The sequence below is a fragment of the Podarcis gaigeae genome, assembly GCF_964106915.1.
Source record: "Podarcis gaigeae genome assembly, chromosome: 11".
Classification (NCBI taxonomy): Eukaryota; Metazoa; Chordata; class Lepidosauria; order Squamata; family Lacertidae; genus Podarcis; species Podarcis gaigeae.
In genome coordinates, this window is record NC_139687.1 from 27,982,291 (window position 1) to 27,996,318 (window position 14,028).

At 43.5% G+C, this 14,028-nt stretch overlaps 1 protein-coding gene across 2 annotated transcripts in view; it reads left to right on the forward strand.

Moving 5' to 3' along the window:
• Window positions 1–822: 822 nt before the first annotated feature.
• The window catches only part of PCSK1 (proprotein convertase subtilisin/kexin type 1), a 30,280-nt gene continuing 17,074 nt past the window's right edge, over window positions 823–14,028 (forward strand). For both annotated transcript variants that reach the window (XR_014556078.1, XM_083702310.1), the window contains exons 1-6: window positions 823–1,362; window positions 6,933–7,037; window positions 10,350–10,460; window positions 11,395–11,541; window positions 12,168–12,244; window positions 13,708–13,796. Coding sequence is in view for 1 of the 2 variants with exons in the window: in XM_083702310.1 (XP_083558436.1) it covers window positions 1,180–1,362; window positions 6,933–7,037; window positions 10,350–10,460; window positions 11,395–11,541; window positions 12,168–12,244; window positions 13,708–13,796 (712 nt within the window). In the remaining variant the exon portion in view is untranslated. The remainder of the gene's footprint in view (window positions 1,363–6,932; window positions 7,038–10,349; window positions 10,461–11,394; window positions 11,542–12,167; window positions 12,245–13,707; window positions 13,797–14,028) is intronic.

Sequence of the window (14,028 nt, forward strand, 5' to 3'; positions counted from 1 at the left end):
GATCGCCTTTCACCCTGTATAGAACTGGAAACCCCCTTCACTGACAAATCTTGCGATTTCAAAATGCTGTGCTTGTGATTTTGTGCATTTTGTACATTGCCTCTAGGCTTTGGCGTAGGCGAGGCATGAAACCCTAATAAATCATCTTCTCATCAGGAGCTGTGAAGTTGCCCCAAAAGACCTGCATGTGGGGTCACAATAATTGTTCTTAGGTTGACAGGGCAGACTCCTCCTCCCAACTTTAGATAGGGAAATGATCCCCAACTGCACACACACACACACACGTACGTTCCTTACGGCCACCTCTTTGAAATCTGTTTACAAGCAAGCAGCCCATCAGCTAAAACCTCTCTCCCACCTATCCCCCAAGATCTTTATCGATTCTTTTGGCAGTGTTCAAAGCTTCAGAGCTTCAGAAAGACAGTGACCGGAGGCACCGCATCAGGAAAGCAACAGGAACAATATGTTGATCGAAATGCCCATCCGTTTGCGGGCAACCATGTTACAGAAAGAGCTTTGCTTATCTGTAGGGAAGCCGGCGGTGGGTTGTCAATTCATTCAGAGAGGCGAAAGAGACCGACAGTGAGACAGATTGCCGGAGCCTTCGTACCATGGACAGCTCCTGGTACAGAGACGCTGGAGAATTTCCCCTTCCTCTTGCGTGTGTGATGATAATAATAATAATAATAATAATAATAATAATAATAATAATAATAATAATAATAATAATAATAATAATAATAATAAATCCTGCAGTCCACCCCCTATATTAGAAAAAACGCCTCCAGCTCCTCCTCTCCCTTGGGAACAACCATCTCGATCCGAGCCCGGGAGATCTGACGTCAGGGATCGCTTTCGTCGTTTTGACGTGTCAAGCCCTCATTTCCATTCTGGCTGTGGCGGGTTGGAGTCCTGCTCAAGCATGAGCCGGGCAGAAACGGGCGACCTGTGATCGCAGCCAGGCACTTTCTTGAGAACAGCCAGCCCCTTCTCCACCCCCCGCCCCGCACCAGCCTTTCTCCTGATCGCATAGCAACCAGAGTGGGGAAGGAGTTTTCCACTCTTCCTCCTTTTTTTGAAGCACGAATCCTGACTTCTCCAGTGCCTGACTCGATTCCTTGATCGATTCTCCTCGTTCTCTCCAAAGCGCCCGGTCCTCCTTCTTCCTCGCCGGCTGCCATGGAGAGGCTAGGCTGGGCAGGGCGCAGCGCGGCCGTGGCTTTGCTGGCTGCCTGGAGCGCAGCCGTCCTGCTGGCCGGGGCGGAGAGGCAGTTCGTCAACGAGTGGGCAGCCGAGATCCCGGGAGGTCCGGCGGCAGCCCAGGCCATCGCCGACGAGCTGCAGTATGAATTTCTGGGGCAGGTAAGGCTCCCCGCTTCCCTCCCCACTCCACCCCTCTCCCACCCCACTGCGCAAAGCAGGCAAGTTTGTTTCTCCCGCTTTCCCGAATAGGAACCGGGCGGCGCGCGTAATTGACAAGCGATGCCATTGACTAGCAGCTGGAGATAGTGGCTGTGCGCTAATGGCTCTGTTGCTGAGACAGAGCTACACACGTCACGTGCTCCTTTCTAGACACTGACTCCCTTAAGCAAGGAATTCTCATGCTATTATTATTATTATTAGTAGTAGTAGTAGCAGTAGGGAGTGGTAGGTGGGTTTCCTAGCTCAGGATGGCGAGTTTTCCCTCCATATGGCAAACACAGTCTCCGGGGAAAGTCCTCATAGTTCCCAAGCTTTCTCTCCTGCCACAGGATTCTTTGCTTTTCTATGCACACCACTGAATAATAATAATAATAATAATAATAATAATAATAATAATAATAATAATAATTAATAATAATAATAATTTTAAACAGAGTTGAGGAAATGACTTTAGGGATAGCACACTCCCTTGCGTTCTGCGAGAGGTGGCTTTCTCGGGGACAATACCAAACGGAGTGGAATCGGCAGCAGGCGCTGGGAATTACAACTCAGGGGAAACGAGGGGTGCTTCCTCCTTTGCATTAACCCCTACAGCTCCCCAAGGCGAAGGTGGAAAGCCTTTAGCTGGGGTTCCAACCTCAGGATCCGTTTCAATTGCCAGGATTGAAACGAGAGAGAATTCAACAATCGAGAGAATTCATAATTCCCCAGGGATGGGTGAAGCAGTATGCAGAAGGAGAATGCGTGTGCAGAGTACTTCCCCCATCCTTCTGAGTAACCACAGACATCTGGGTTTATGCAGGAGAAAGCCGTCATTCCGTGGAGCGAGCTTTCAGACAAAGAATGAGCTCTGTCTTTCTTTCTTTCTTCCCTCCCTCCTCCTTTGATAAAGTTCTACCAGCCCAGAGCAATGAATCCACTTGCCGTTTCTCTCCCCAAACCCTCTGCTCTTAGGGACATATTTGTGCCTCCGTGGTTTGGTGAAGGTGCCATGTGGATTGAGCAAGAGCAATCCTACACTGTATCCTAAAAGTTAACAGCGCCAGGTGTTTTCCACAATCTCCTCTCCCTTCCCTTCCCTCCAGCCCACCTCCTCCCCCCGTCTGTCATGCCATGACGTCACTGTTGTCAGGGATGAGTAACTTCATTTACGTAATAGCAACCTTGCCCCGTTATCTAATTGTAGAGTTTCCTACCTGTATCCTGTACCCCAGCAGTTGACTCCAGTAGTGCAGAAACCAAACCCCTCTGATCTGGTTTCTAAAGAAACAGCCTAATATGTCTGTGTGTTAGTCCAGTGATGCAGAGCACGGAGAGGGTGGAGATCAAAGTCTAACATCTGCTTTCTCTTTTATGATCCTCACTTACCTCTTATGCTTGAAACAAGCTCCGTTGTCACTGCTGGAAGCAAATTTAACTCCCCGCGCCCCCATAAAGGTAGTGCTGACGAACTGCTGTGTTGGCAAATAGAAGTGCATAGGATCTGATTCACTGCTGTATCCTGTGTCCTTGTGTCAGCGACACAAGCCTACCCCTGCCTGTTACACAGCAGTGGGTGTTGACAATATTGCATTGGCAACGACTCAGACCACCCAATGAAGCAGAACAGAGGCACCCAGGAATACAGCGTAATGTAGAGATGAGCAATGAGGGGCAATGTAGCCCAGGCAGTGCTGTAGCTGGGGGAGCTAGCCAGTTTTTTTTTTGCCCCTGGTGAAACCTCCAGAGGAGCGCCATTGAGGCTTCCAGCCTGCCTCTGTGTGGGGGTGTGTGTGGGGGGTGCCAAACTGGGTCTTTGATCTGGGTGAAATAAAGCCTAGTTTTGCCCCTGAGTCCAGAGACCATGTGATGAGCTTTTGTACCCCAATCGAGTCAGCTACTTTGGCACAATCTAGTTCAGTGAGCTGTTGCAAAGAGATTGCAACTGACAGGGAGCGTGGCAGAGTTAAATGACCCCCTTGTTTTGCAGAGGGTTCTCTCTACCTGAGAATAAGCCACTGTGAATTTTTGTAGATATGCACATCTCATGGCCAGGTTTCCTATATACAAGATCAACTGATTCATAGGCACTTCGATACTCCCCTCCTGTCAGAACTTAATTTGAGTCAGCAAGTGTCTCTGATTCCATAGCCATAGCTCATCCCTGGAGCTTGTCAAGTAATAATAAAGAAAAGTCTGCCTTTCTTTTGCCACGTATATATCTTGATTTGGAAGACAGGCTTTCTAGCTCGGAGGGTGTTGCTCCAAGCCTGTCGAGAACCACTTCGGCACCTCTCATTTTAGAAATTTTGATTTGTTTATTTTAAATATTTCCGCCTTGCTAAATTTCCCAAAGATCTAAACACGGATAATACATGGGCGTTGCTGTATGTAATGCATTTGGAATTCAAGTAGTGGCGGACATTTGCAAGCACTCTAATGAAGATGTGTAGTACTTAGATTGCTGCTGCATTAAATGGGAGGCGGTAATGTTGTTCTGAGATGAAGCTAACAGGGGTGACATGTTATATGGCCCAGGTCCTAGTGCTGTAAATATGGTACTGGCTGCCATCAGCAGTAAACCACTTCCACGTGGTAGGAGCTCCACGACACAGCCGCAACACCTATAACTGGCTCTGGCAAATGTTTGCCAGATCCACTGGGGGCAGTGGCCCTAGCATGGCTATTTACTAACCGCTGGCAGGCTTATATGAGTGGCTACCTGGAGCCCCAGAAGTGATTTCAGTGGCAACCAACCTGTGTTCATACTGCCTGAATCAGGCAACAGTTGTAGCTCTAGGAGCTCACATTTCCAGTCCCAATTAAAAACCCGGTAATAATTGTTGCTGAGCAGAACTGAAACTCAGCTCATTTAGTGCTTAACAGAAGGCAGAATCACTCAAGCTCTTATCTCTGTTTTAACACTTCCTGTATTATGCCACTAGCTGGGTAGTTTCTAGGCATGCATTGATCACCTCTCCTCCATCTAGATTTCCACATGATTCCTAACATTTGCTCATAATTGCATTTAAATGGCTGGAGTCAAGACCTGCTACTGTTGCGGCCAATGTGCCAGGAATTTTAAAACAGAACCACGCATGCCAGGCCATTAGAACCCAACAAATAGGAGTTATGTAAGCAAAGGGAATTAGATCTCCATCCATGCTGAAAACAAAACCCACTCCCTGTCCTGACTGCTGAAAGACCATATTTGAATAAGCTCCAAGATTTAGACCTGCTTTTCTGGCCAAGTAAATGTCCTCTCAAAATTCTGCATACCATGTAACATGAGTTCCAACTGCCAGAACACAAAGTAGGAAAAATGAGGGTTCTAAGCAAGCCAGAATTTGTAAGGCTGCTGCACAAGATCACTGTGGCATTGTAGAAGCAGGCTATTTCAGCAGAGCAATGCAAACAAAACTACTGTAGACATTTCTACCAATTATCATTTCGGTGATGATCACTTGGTAATTAGAAGTGGAGGGCACTGAACATGTTGCACTCAGGCCGACAGCGATTCCATATATCATTCGCTCTAATATCCCAGAGATGAGCAAGACGACTATATACGGGGGGAAATCAATGTTACGGAGAAAGAATGGGAAATGATGAAATGAGCTGTGGGGAATCCAAGAAGTGCTGTCTAATGAAATCCAGAGCAAGGCCATTGGATAAGAGAAAAGCGAGGAAGACAGAGTGGAATACATCATGAGGTGGCCGTGCTCTGCCTCCACAGATGGAGTCAGCAATGCTTCTGAGTACCAGCTGCTGCGAAAGGGAAGCAGGTGGCGCTGTGGTCTAAACCACTGAGCTTAGGGATTGCCAATCGGAAGGTTGGCAGTTCGAATCCCCACAACAGGGTGAGCTCCCGTTGCTCGGTCCCTGCTCCTGCCAGCCTAGCAGTTCAAAAGCATGTCAAAGTTCAAGTAGATAAATAGGTACCACTCCGGTGGGAAGGTAAACGGCGTTTCCATGTGCTGCTCTGGTTCACCAGAAGCGGCTTAGTCATGCTGGCCACATGACTCGGAAGCTGTACGCCGGCTCCCTCAGCCAATAAAGCGAGATGAGCGCCGGAACCCCAGAGTCGTCTGCGACTGAACCTAATGGTCAGGGGTCCCTTTACCTTTACCAGCAGCTGCAAACCCCAGAAGGGGAGGGTGTTCTTTTACTCATGTCCTGCTTCTGGGTTTCCCACAGGCATCTAGGAGCCATGGTGGGACAGGATGCTGGGCTAGAGGGGCCTGTATCCTGTTTTATGTGATATTTATTTATTTATTTATTTATTTATTTATTTATTTATTTATGTATTCTAATTTACATTTCAAAATATTCATTTAGACAACCTTAAATCTATTACTTCCCTTCTTTTCTTTCCGTGGTTCATTTTGCATACCACACACCCCTACATAGTTTGTATGAACTAAACCATTCAGTAATCCATTGCTACATCCATCAAAACTTATTTACACTGCTGAATTTATCTTAATGCTACCAGCGTTTTTAAATGAACACAATTTTCACCCACATATTCAGTAAACATTTTCCAGTCTTCTTTAAACGTATGTTCTTCTTGTTCTCTTATTCTATATGTTAAATCTGCAAGCTGCGCGTACTCCATCAGCTAAGTTGCCATTCTTCTTTGGTTAGGACCTCGCTTGTTTTCCATTTGGGGGCTAGCAAAACATGGGCTGCAGTAGTAGCATACATAAATAAGCTTTTTTGACACCTGGGACTCCTTTGTGTTTGAATCCTTTCAGTTCCCTATCTATCAATTATCAATCATCTATCATCTATCTATCTATCTATCTATCTATCTATCTATCTATCTATCTATCTATCTATCTATCATCTATCTATATCTATCTATCTGTATCTGTATCTGTATCTGTATCTATCTATCTATCTATCTATCTATCTATCTATCTATCTATCTATCATCTATCTATCATCTATCTATCTATCTATCTATCTATCTATCTATCTATCTAATCTATCTAATCTATCTAATCTATCTATATCTATCATCTGTCTGTCTATCTGGAACTGAAAAGATTCAAACAGGGTCTGATGAGGAGAAGCCTTGGCAAATGCAGGTAGGCAAATGCATTTACATGTCCTCAGCCTTTGTTTTGGTTGAGGATAAGGATGGAGAAATCCTATGCTCTAAACAAAAATCACCTAACAGTTAATCGTCTGTACACATAGATGGGTAATAGAGTTGGAACCTATTTGTTCCTTTTAATTCTAAGAAAAATCCTGTCCTCTGTGCATATTTTCAACACATTGCTCTATTCAAGACACATTACTATTAGTTTAAAAACAGTTCATGTGTTTAATTGCTTGGAAAATATTGGTGGAGACACAGTTCTGTTCCCACAGTCTTTGCACTTCTGCTTTTGAATAAATATTTTATCCAGCAAAATTTAATGTTCTTATATTCGAAGCATTTCTGGGAAATTCCAATTATCCGTTGCTATTGACTGTTTGCTCCCTGTGGGAAAATATCTCAGAAATCATCCTGTGTATTGCAGATTGGATCACTTGAAAATCATTATCTATTTAGACATAAGAGCCATCCTAGAAGGTTGCGAAGGAGTGCTACTCACATCACAAAAAGACTCTTGGATGATCAACGCGTAAGTATTGCATTTGCAGTTTCCCGGAGACTGCAAAACTGAATACACTTACAAGGGAATGAACCCCCATGAACCCAGATGGGCTTACTTCTGAGCAAACTTACATAGGATTGCAGTCTCCTCTGGCCTTTAATTTATTTATTAAATTCATATCTCCCCTTTCCTCAAGGAGATTAAGGGATTGCCCATGGTTCTCTTCAACCATTTTTATCCCTACAACAATCTTGTGAGGTAGTTAGGCTGAGAAACACTGTCTGGCTCAAAGTTACATGGGGAGGTCCACAGCTGTCAGAGTTTGCTCTGTCAATTCAAATGGCCCCCCACCCTTAGTTTAAGGCACAGAAGCTGACTGGACCAGCAGTTGAATCTTAGGTCCCAGATTTACCATGATACCACTTTAAACAGTCATGGTTTCTCCCAAAGAACCCCAGGAATTGTAGTTTGTTATGTGTCCTGAGAGTTGTTAGGAGACCTCTATTCCACTCTATTCCACTTCAGTTCCCAGAGTTACCTGGGAAGAGTGATTGCTTGTTGAACTACTCTAGAAACAGCAGCTCTATGGTGGGAATATAAGTCTGACAAATCGCAGAACTCTTAAAAAACCACCCTTCCTAGGATTCTATGGAGGAAGCCATGAGTGTTTAAAGTGACATGAAACTCCTTTAAATGTTGCAGATAGGGCCTTATTTCAGCTCTGGCAATGGGATGTTATCCTCCACAGCACTTGAGGGCAGCAGGCTTGCTTAGCAGATGTCCAACAGGCTGTGCGGCACATACACCTCTGATTTCCGACAGGTGGAAGTGACCAGGTGGTTCAGGGGAGCTGCTTCCTCCTGGTGTCTGCTGCCTAATGGTAGGGCCAGCCCTGAACGTAGGAGAGTGAAGCAGACTGCTGAAATTTATGGCAAGTAGATAATGTTTGCATAGTAGGGCTATTGTTGCCTCATGGTGTCAATATCAAGATTTGCCCCACAAAGGGCAACATAGACCAGCTGATTGTTGATATCTTAGTTCTTGGTATAGCCACTGGGAAATCAATTGGGTGTGTGTTCTTTTGTTCACACCACAGCAGCTTCTCTGTCATGTCTCTCCACACCGGGGGTGTAACCTGCAACAGCCTACAAAGTGGAGAGTGTTCACACCACGCCAGATGTCTTAGTGACACATTCATCAGACATTATGGCAATCGCTCACATCCTGGGCATTCTCAGCAAATCTTTCCCCCTTCCCAGTTCAATTCAGAATTGGATTCAGCCAACTGAGTTCTCTCATGTTGGGGCGAGGGGGAGAAGCTTTGTGTATTCTGGACTCTATCCTGTGCCCACTTTGAGCCCAACTGTGCTCCCAATTACATCACCAGCAGCTCAACTGGGTCTGAATCCCCTCCTTGCATTGTGAGACACAAACCTAATTGCCTGACTAATGCAGAAGTCTGCTGTTTCTGTTTGCTGAGTCAGTGGCAGAGACAGAGTGAGATCTCTGCCTCCTCTCTCCCCTCTTTCTCTCCTACCCACTCCTTCCTCTTTGGTTCTTGAAATACCGCTATGGCAAATTGCAGGTCCTAGGAATGCCGGGAAATGCAGGTTTTGCATCCCTGTGCTAGCATTTCAAGTACGAAGGTGAAAGGAAACGAAAGGGAGTAAGACTTTCCTTGCTGCCATCACTGCAGCCGCAGCCAAATATATAGGTAGGAAGAGAAGTCCTTTTTCAGCTTGGATTGTAACCTGAGCCGCCAAAGAACTATGGGGCTGGGGTGGTTGGTTCAGGTCAGTATATTCTAGTGTGCTTTACAGGCATGGCAGATTTGCCTTCCAAACTGGATCATTGCAAAGTTCATTGGCATCAATGTTTTCCATGTGAAATTTGGTGCTACACATGAAATAATCAGCAGGGAGATCCACTTTGCATAATGGGAATGGGTGTCAGTTAAGTAACCCGCCCTCTGCCCCCTCAAACTACTATCTGTCGAAATTGAGCACTTATCAGAATGTGGTCCTCCAGGCTTTGTAAATGCAAAGGCTTGGTTGCAGAATTTGTTTTCCGCATTAGAGGTCAACTCTGACATGTGTGCAGTGCAATATTAATTACATTTGCACTAGCAGCAGCTGCTGAAGAAGGCCAGCTTCCTGGCTGTTGCTACAACCTTTTGCAAACAGGGTTATGCCTAATCTGCAAGGATATATTACAACATGAAATAGAGCATGCCTGTCTTGTGATTTAATGCAAATACCCTTTGCTGGGATAGTTCAGTTGGTAGAGCAGGCTTGAATTACCTTTTAGAGAGAAAATACAGTATGTTGAGTTAGAATCATTTAATATAATTTCCTAAAGTAATAAATCACCATATGCCAAGACTAAACAACAACAACCCAGTAACCTAAAAAAAATAAAAATAATTATACCTATCTTCCAGTAAGTAGGATGCCCTTAATGCTTCCATAGACAGACATGCTAAATTAAATAGGGTGGAGTCCTCTGTCATTAATGCTCTTATTCTATTATATATCATTATTAGATGTGATCTAATAGTAACAGTTTTCTTAATATGGAGATTCGCAATGAGATGCAGTTACAGGGCCAGGTGGAAGAGCATATGGACTGTGAATAAACAACTTTGATACTGGTATAACAAGAGAGTATATCTCCCACATTCACTGCTATAATTGTTTTTAGTTCACATAGCTAAATGTTAAACTGTAGCTCATGGATAAGGTTTTTTTATACATATGAGTGAGTCTTGTTGCTTAAAAAAAGGAGAGAAATCATTTTCTATTACTGATGTGCCAAAAACCTGTATGCCTGTTTCTCAAAAAGAAAAAAAGCTTTCTTCCCCTGTGAAAGAGGATTCTGTTTTTCTACTTCACTTTTGGAGTGCTTTAGAATTTCAGCAGCTGTGTTATCATTGCAAGGTTGATCTGGGTACTTTTCTTTCCATTAAATATTTCTCCAGTTCTCAGCAGCCTCCCCAGTGGTTTGCACTTCTAGGTCTAGAAAAGTCCCATGGACATCATCCCTGGATTTTAATTAAAGTTAGGAAGCTGGAGAGGCTGTGGAGATCAGTGTGCTTGTTGATGTTGTTTTTAAGGGAAGTTCTTCCTTTTACCTTAAAATATATATATATCCACAGTGATTTCTCTACAATTAAAAAAAGACATAAATGTTGTGAGTCTAAAATGCACCTCTGAGATTCTTAGGAAAGGGGTGGGATAAAAATGCAATAAAAATAGTTTGGTGCACTAATAATAATAATAATAATAATAATAATAAACTCGAGGTTCTTTATAGATGTTGCTATTGGCAAATATATTCCAGGTGTCTTGGGCAGAACAACAGTATGAAAAGAAGAGAAGTAAGCGTTCGGTATTGCGGGACTCAGCAGAAAATCTTTTCAATGACCCCATGTGGAATCAACAATGGTATCTGGTAAGAGCTTGCATTTATATGTAGACTCTACACGTCTTAAGAAAAGTCAAAAGTCATCTATGAACTGCGGTGCAACCATTTAGGCTGCAATCCTAAACACCCTTCGTAGGGAGCAAGTGCCATTGCACTGAACCGAGTGGGACTTACTTTTGAGTAACAATCCATAGGATTGTACTGTATGAGACATGCAAGGTATTCAACTCTTGACAAGCAATTTTCTACTCCTTCTACTCTCGGCTTCCAAATTATAAAATTAAGAGCATAGGGCACAAGAACTTTTGCAAAATGTTTTCACCTTTTGAGATGGATTTTTCTTTTCTCTAATAAGTCTCTTAATGCTCATGTAATTGGCTACTGGCTACCAACTACCCCCCCCCCCACACACATTCAGGTTCTGAAAATGGAAAATTCAACAGCTATCAAAGAACAGACTAGTGGTTTGGAATAAACTCTCGACTGCAATTGTTAGAATAAAATGCATTGAACTTGCAATCAGAAGCAAACTAAGGGAGCAGGAAGGCACTTCCACTCACACATTGGGGGGCACAATTTCTGCCAACTCCATCAGCAGCCCATTGTGCCATACCCCACACTCTGTGTTTGCTACTGTGACACAGAGAATGGGAAATCCCATCCCACAAGTGAGCATGGTTCCGACCCAACAGACATTATTTATGAGGAAAGAAGATCAGGCTACCAGGCTACAATTTACAGAATGCTTACTGGGAACCAATTCCCATTAAGTATGATATGACTTGTTTTTGCTTAAGATTGGGAAGTACATTGCAAGAATTATTGGGCATAATCCAAAGTTAAGCCCTGTTGATCTGACTGGAGAGGAGGAGAGCACATGCTTTGCAAGCATAAACTCCCAGGTTCAATCCCCACCTTCTCCAGGAATATATATAAATGTATTATCCTTTATTTTTCCTAGCAAGACACAAGAATGACTCCGTCTCTGCCAAAACTGGATCTCCATGTTATCCCTGTGTGGCAAAAGGGGATTACTGGGAAAGGTGTTGTCGTAACAGTGCTTGATGATGGCTTGGAGTGGAACCACACCGACATTTATATTAACTATGTGAGTTTTATACTTCAGCAATCAATCAGTTATCAGTTATCAATCCAATGGAGTGGCTAGACGCTTGGGGCTTGGATGTGGAAAATGAGTTTTATCTCCCTGCTCAGCAATGAGGCTCACTGGGTGACCTTCCAGTCACTCTCTGTCTGCCTGAACTGCCTCACGTAGGTACTGTGAGGATAAAAATGGAATCCGTCAATAAAGGCTAGGAGATTACAAAGATGACAAATAAAGTTAAACAAATTAATACTGAACAATAGTTCAAGTGTCTCTCGTGAGCTCGTATGTGTGTGTGTGTGTAAATATAAAAATACTGTTAGAAAAAACTAACAGGAGTAGTCACTAAAATATAATATCAGTGCTATTTTTCTAGAAAAAGAGGTGCTGGAACTCATCATGAACACCTCCCTTGTTCTCTTAGAATGGCAATGGCATCTACCTGACAGGTGCCATACCTGAGTTCCGGCAACTTCCAGCTGAAGAAAAGCCCTGTATATTATCATGCTGCTGCAATTGCTAAATAAATAAATGGGGGTGTTTTCAAAAAGTTAGAATTAATTTATCTCTGCTGCCTCAGCAATTTCAGAAGTGTTCTTTATCCAGCCTCTTCCTTTGTTTCAACTTAGGATCCTGAGGCAAGTTATGATTTCAATGACAACGATCACGACCCATTTCCTAGATATGACCCAACAAATGAAAACAAGTGAGTAACAACTTGCTGTTTCTCTCTTTAATATATGCTGCCGATAATCTCTGCCAAACAAATCTTGGTAGTTGACCCTTGGTGAACTTTGGCCACTTTCATAAATGAGCCAGCACAGGGGTGGGAAACCATTTTTCTGCTGAGGACTGCATGATGGCTATCAGCAGGGATTGAGCCAAAACTGAGTGTGAGCAGATCCAAAAGTGGGTGGCTACACCCCTTGTTCTCCCTTTTTCTCCATATGAACCAACCCGGAACCTGCAATCATCATCCAAGGCCCTCCTTCATATGCCTCCTCCGTGAGAGGTCTGGAAGGTGGCAACACAAGAAGGGGCCTTTTCTGTGATGGCTCCCCACCTGGTACCTTCATTACATATCTTTAGGCGCCAGGCAAAACCATTCCATTTGGCCCAGGCCGTTGGCTAATTAAACAATCTATAGCCTTTAAACTCTCTGTGTTTGGGTGGAGGGAGTTATAGTTTTTGTTTGTTGCTGGACTACAATACCCATAATCCCTGGCTATTGGCCCTGCTATCTGGGGCTGATGAGAAATGTAGTCTAACATCATCCAGTTGCGGGCCACAGGTTCCCCACCTCTGTTCTAGCCAATCAAATAGTACAATATGGTTTTTCGGCAGGCTGGGCCTTGAATGATGGTTTGAGAAGTCCAGGGCAAGGAGAATTGGCTCATTTCAAACATGGAGTCCAGCTCAAGTAGTTGTTCCAAGCCAATTAGAAGGCCAGTTTGTAGTGACACAATAAGGAACTTACACGATGGTTCACCAGCATCTATCAGGCAAAAATGATATTTCATTTACTACATGGATGCTCTTATAACAGAAATAATATCACCGGAGTAGACAGTTTTCAACGGATTAATGTTTCAAGCCTTTTGAAAATCCATCACTCGGCTTCTCTGCAGCAGTTATCGGCAATGGGAGACCATTATCCTCCAATTCAAATGGCATTATCTCTAAAATCTACCATTTCTGCATAACATCAGCTCTTTATTAATATGTAAATGGAATTCAGACTGGCAGCGTTCAACAGCTCAACTGCATACAAAGCTGTACTACTAAATAAGGCAGCTTTTCATCTACAGAAGGTGAGCAATCATATAGAACACATCATAGAAAACATGTTACCATTTACCCTGGGACTGGCAACAAGGACAAGCCATACATATAAATTCTGTTTTCTTCCTCCTAGATACCTTGGTATCTTGTGTACTGGAAACAAGGCAGGCTTTGCTTTATAGTACGGTATTTTCATTTTTTCACTTGAGAAACTAGGTTTGCCCTTGGAATTAATTCATTAAAATTGGCTTATCATTCAAATGAATGGCAATGACAGTACAGTATCTGATCCTTGTGGGCTCCATTTGAATCTGATACATTCAAATGAATAATCATTCATAATAATAGTTGTAAATGATCGGTATGGACTTGTGGGTTTTGTTGCAGACATGGAACACGGTGTGCAGGAGAGATCGCCATGCAAGCCAACAACCTGAAATGTGGAGTAGGAGTTGCATACAATTCCAAAGTTGGGGGTAAGAATCCAACACAGAAATTCAGTTTTAATAGTGCTTCCTGCCCCTGATGTGCTCGAGGTCTAAGCAAAGGATGTGCTCGAGGTCTAAGTAAATGGAGCAACTTGCATTGGCGAGAATGTATTATTAGAGGAAGTCTTCCTTTTCTGTTATATGCAATGGCCATGCAGAAGGGCTGGAAAGTATTGCTACAAAAGTTGCATGCTATAGAAGGCTTATAACCTTTCCCCAG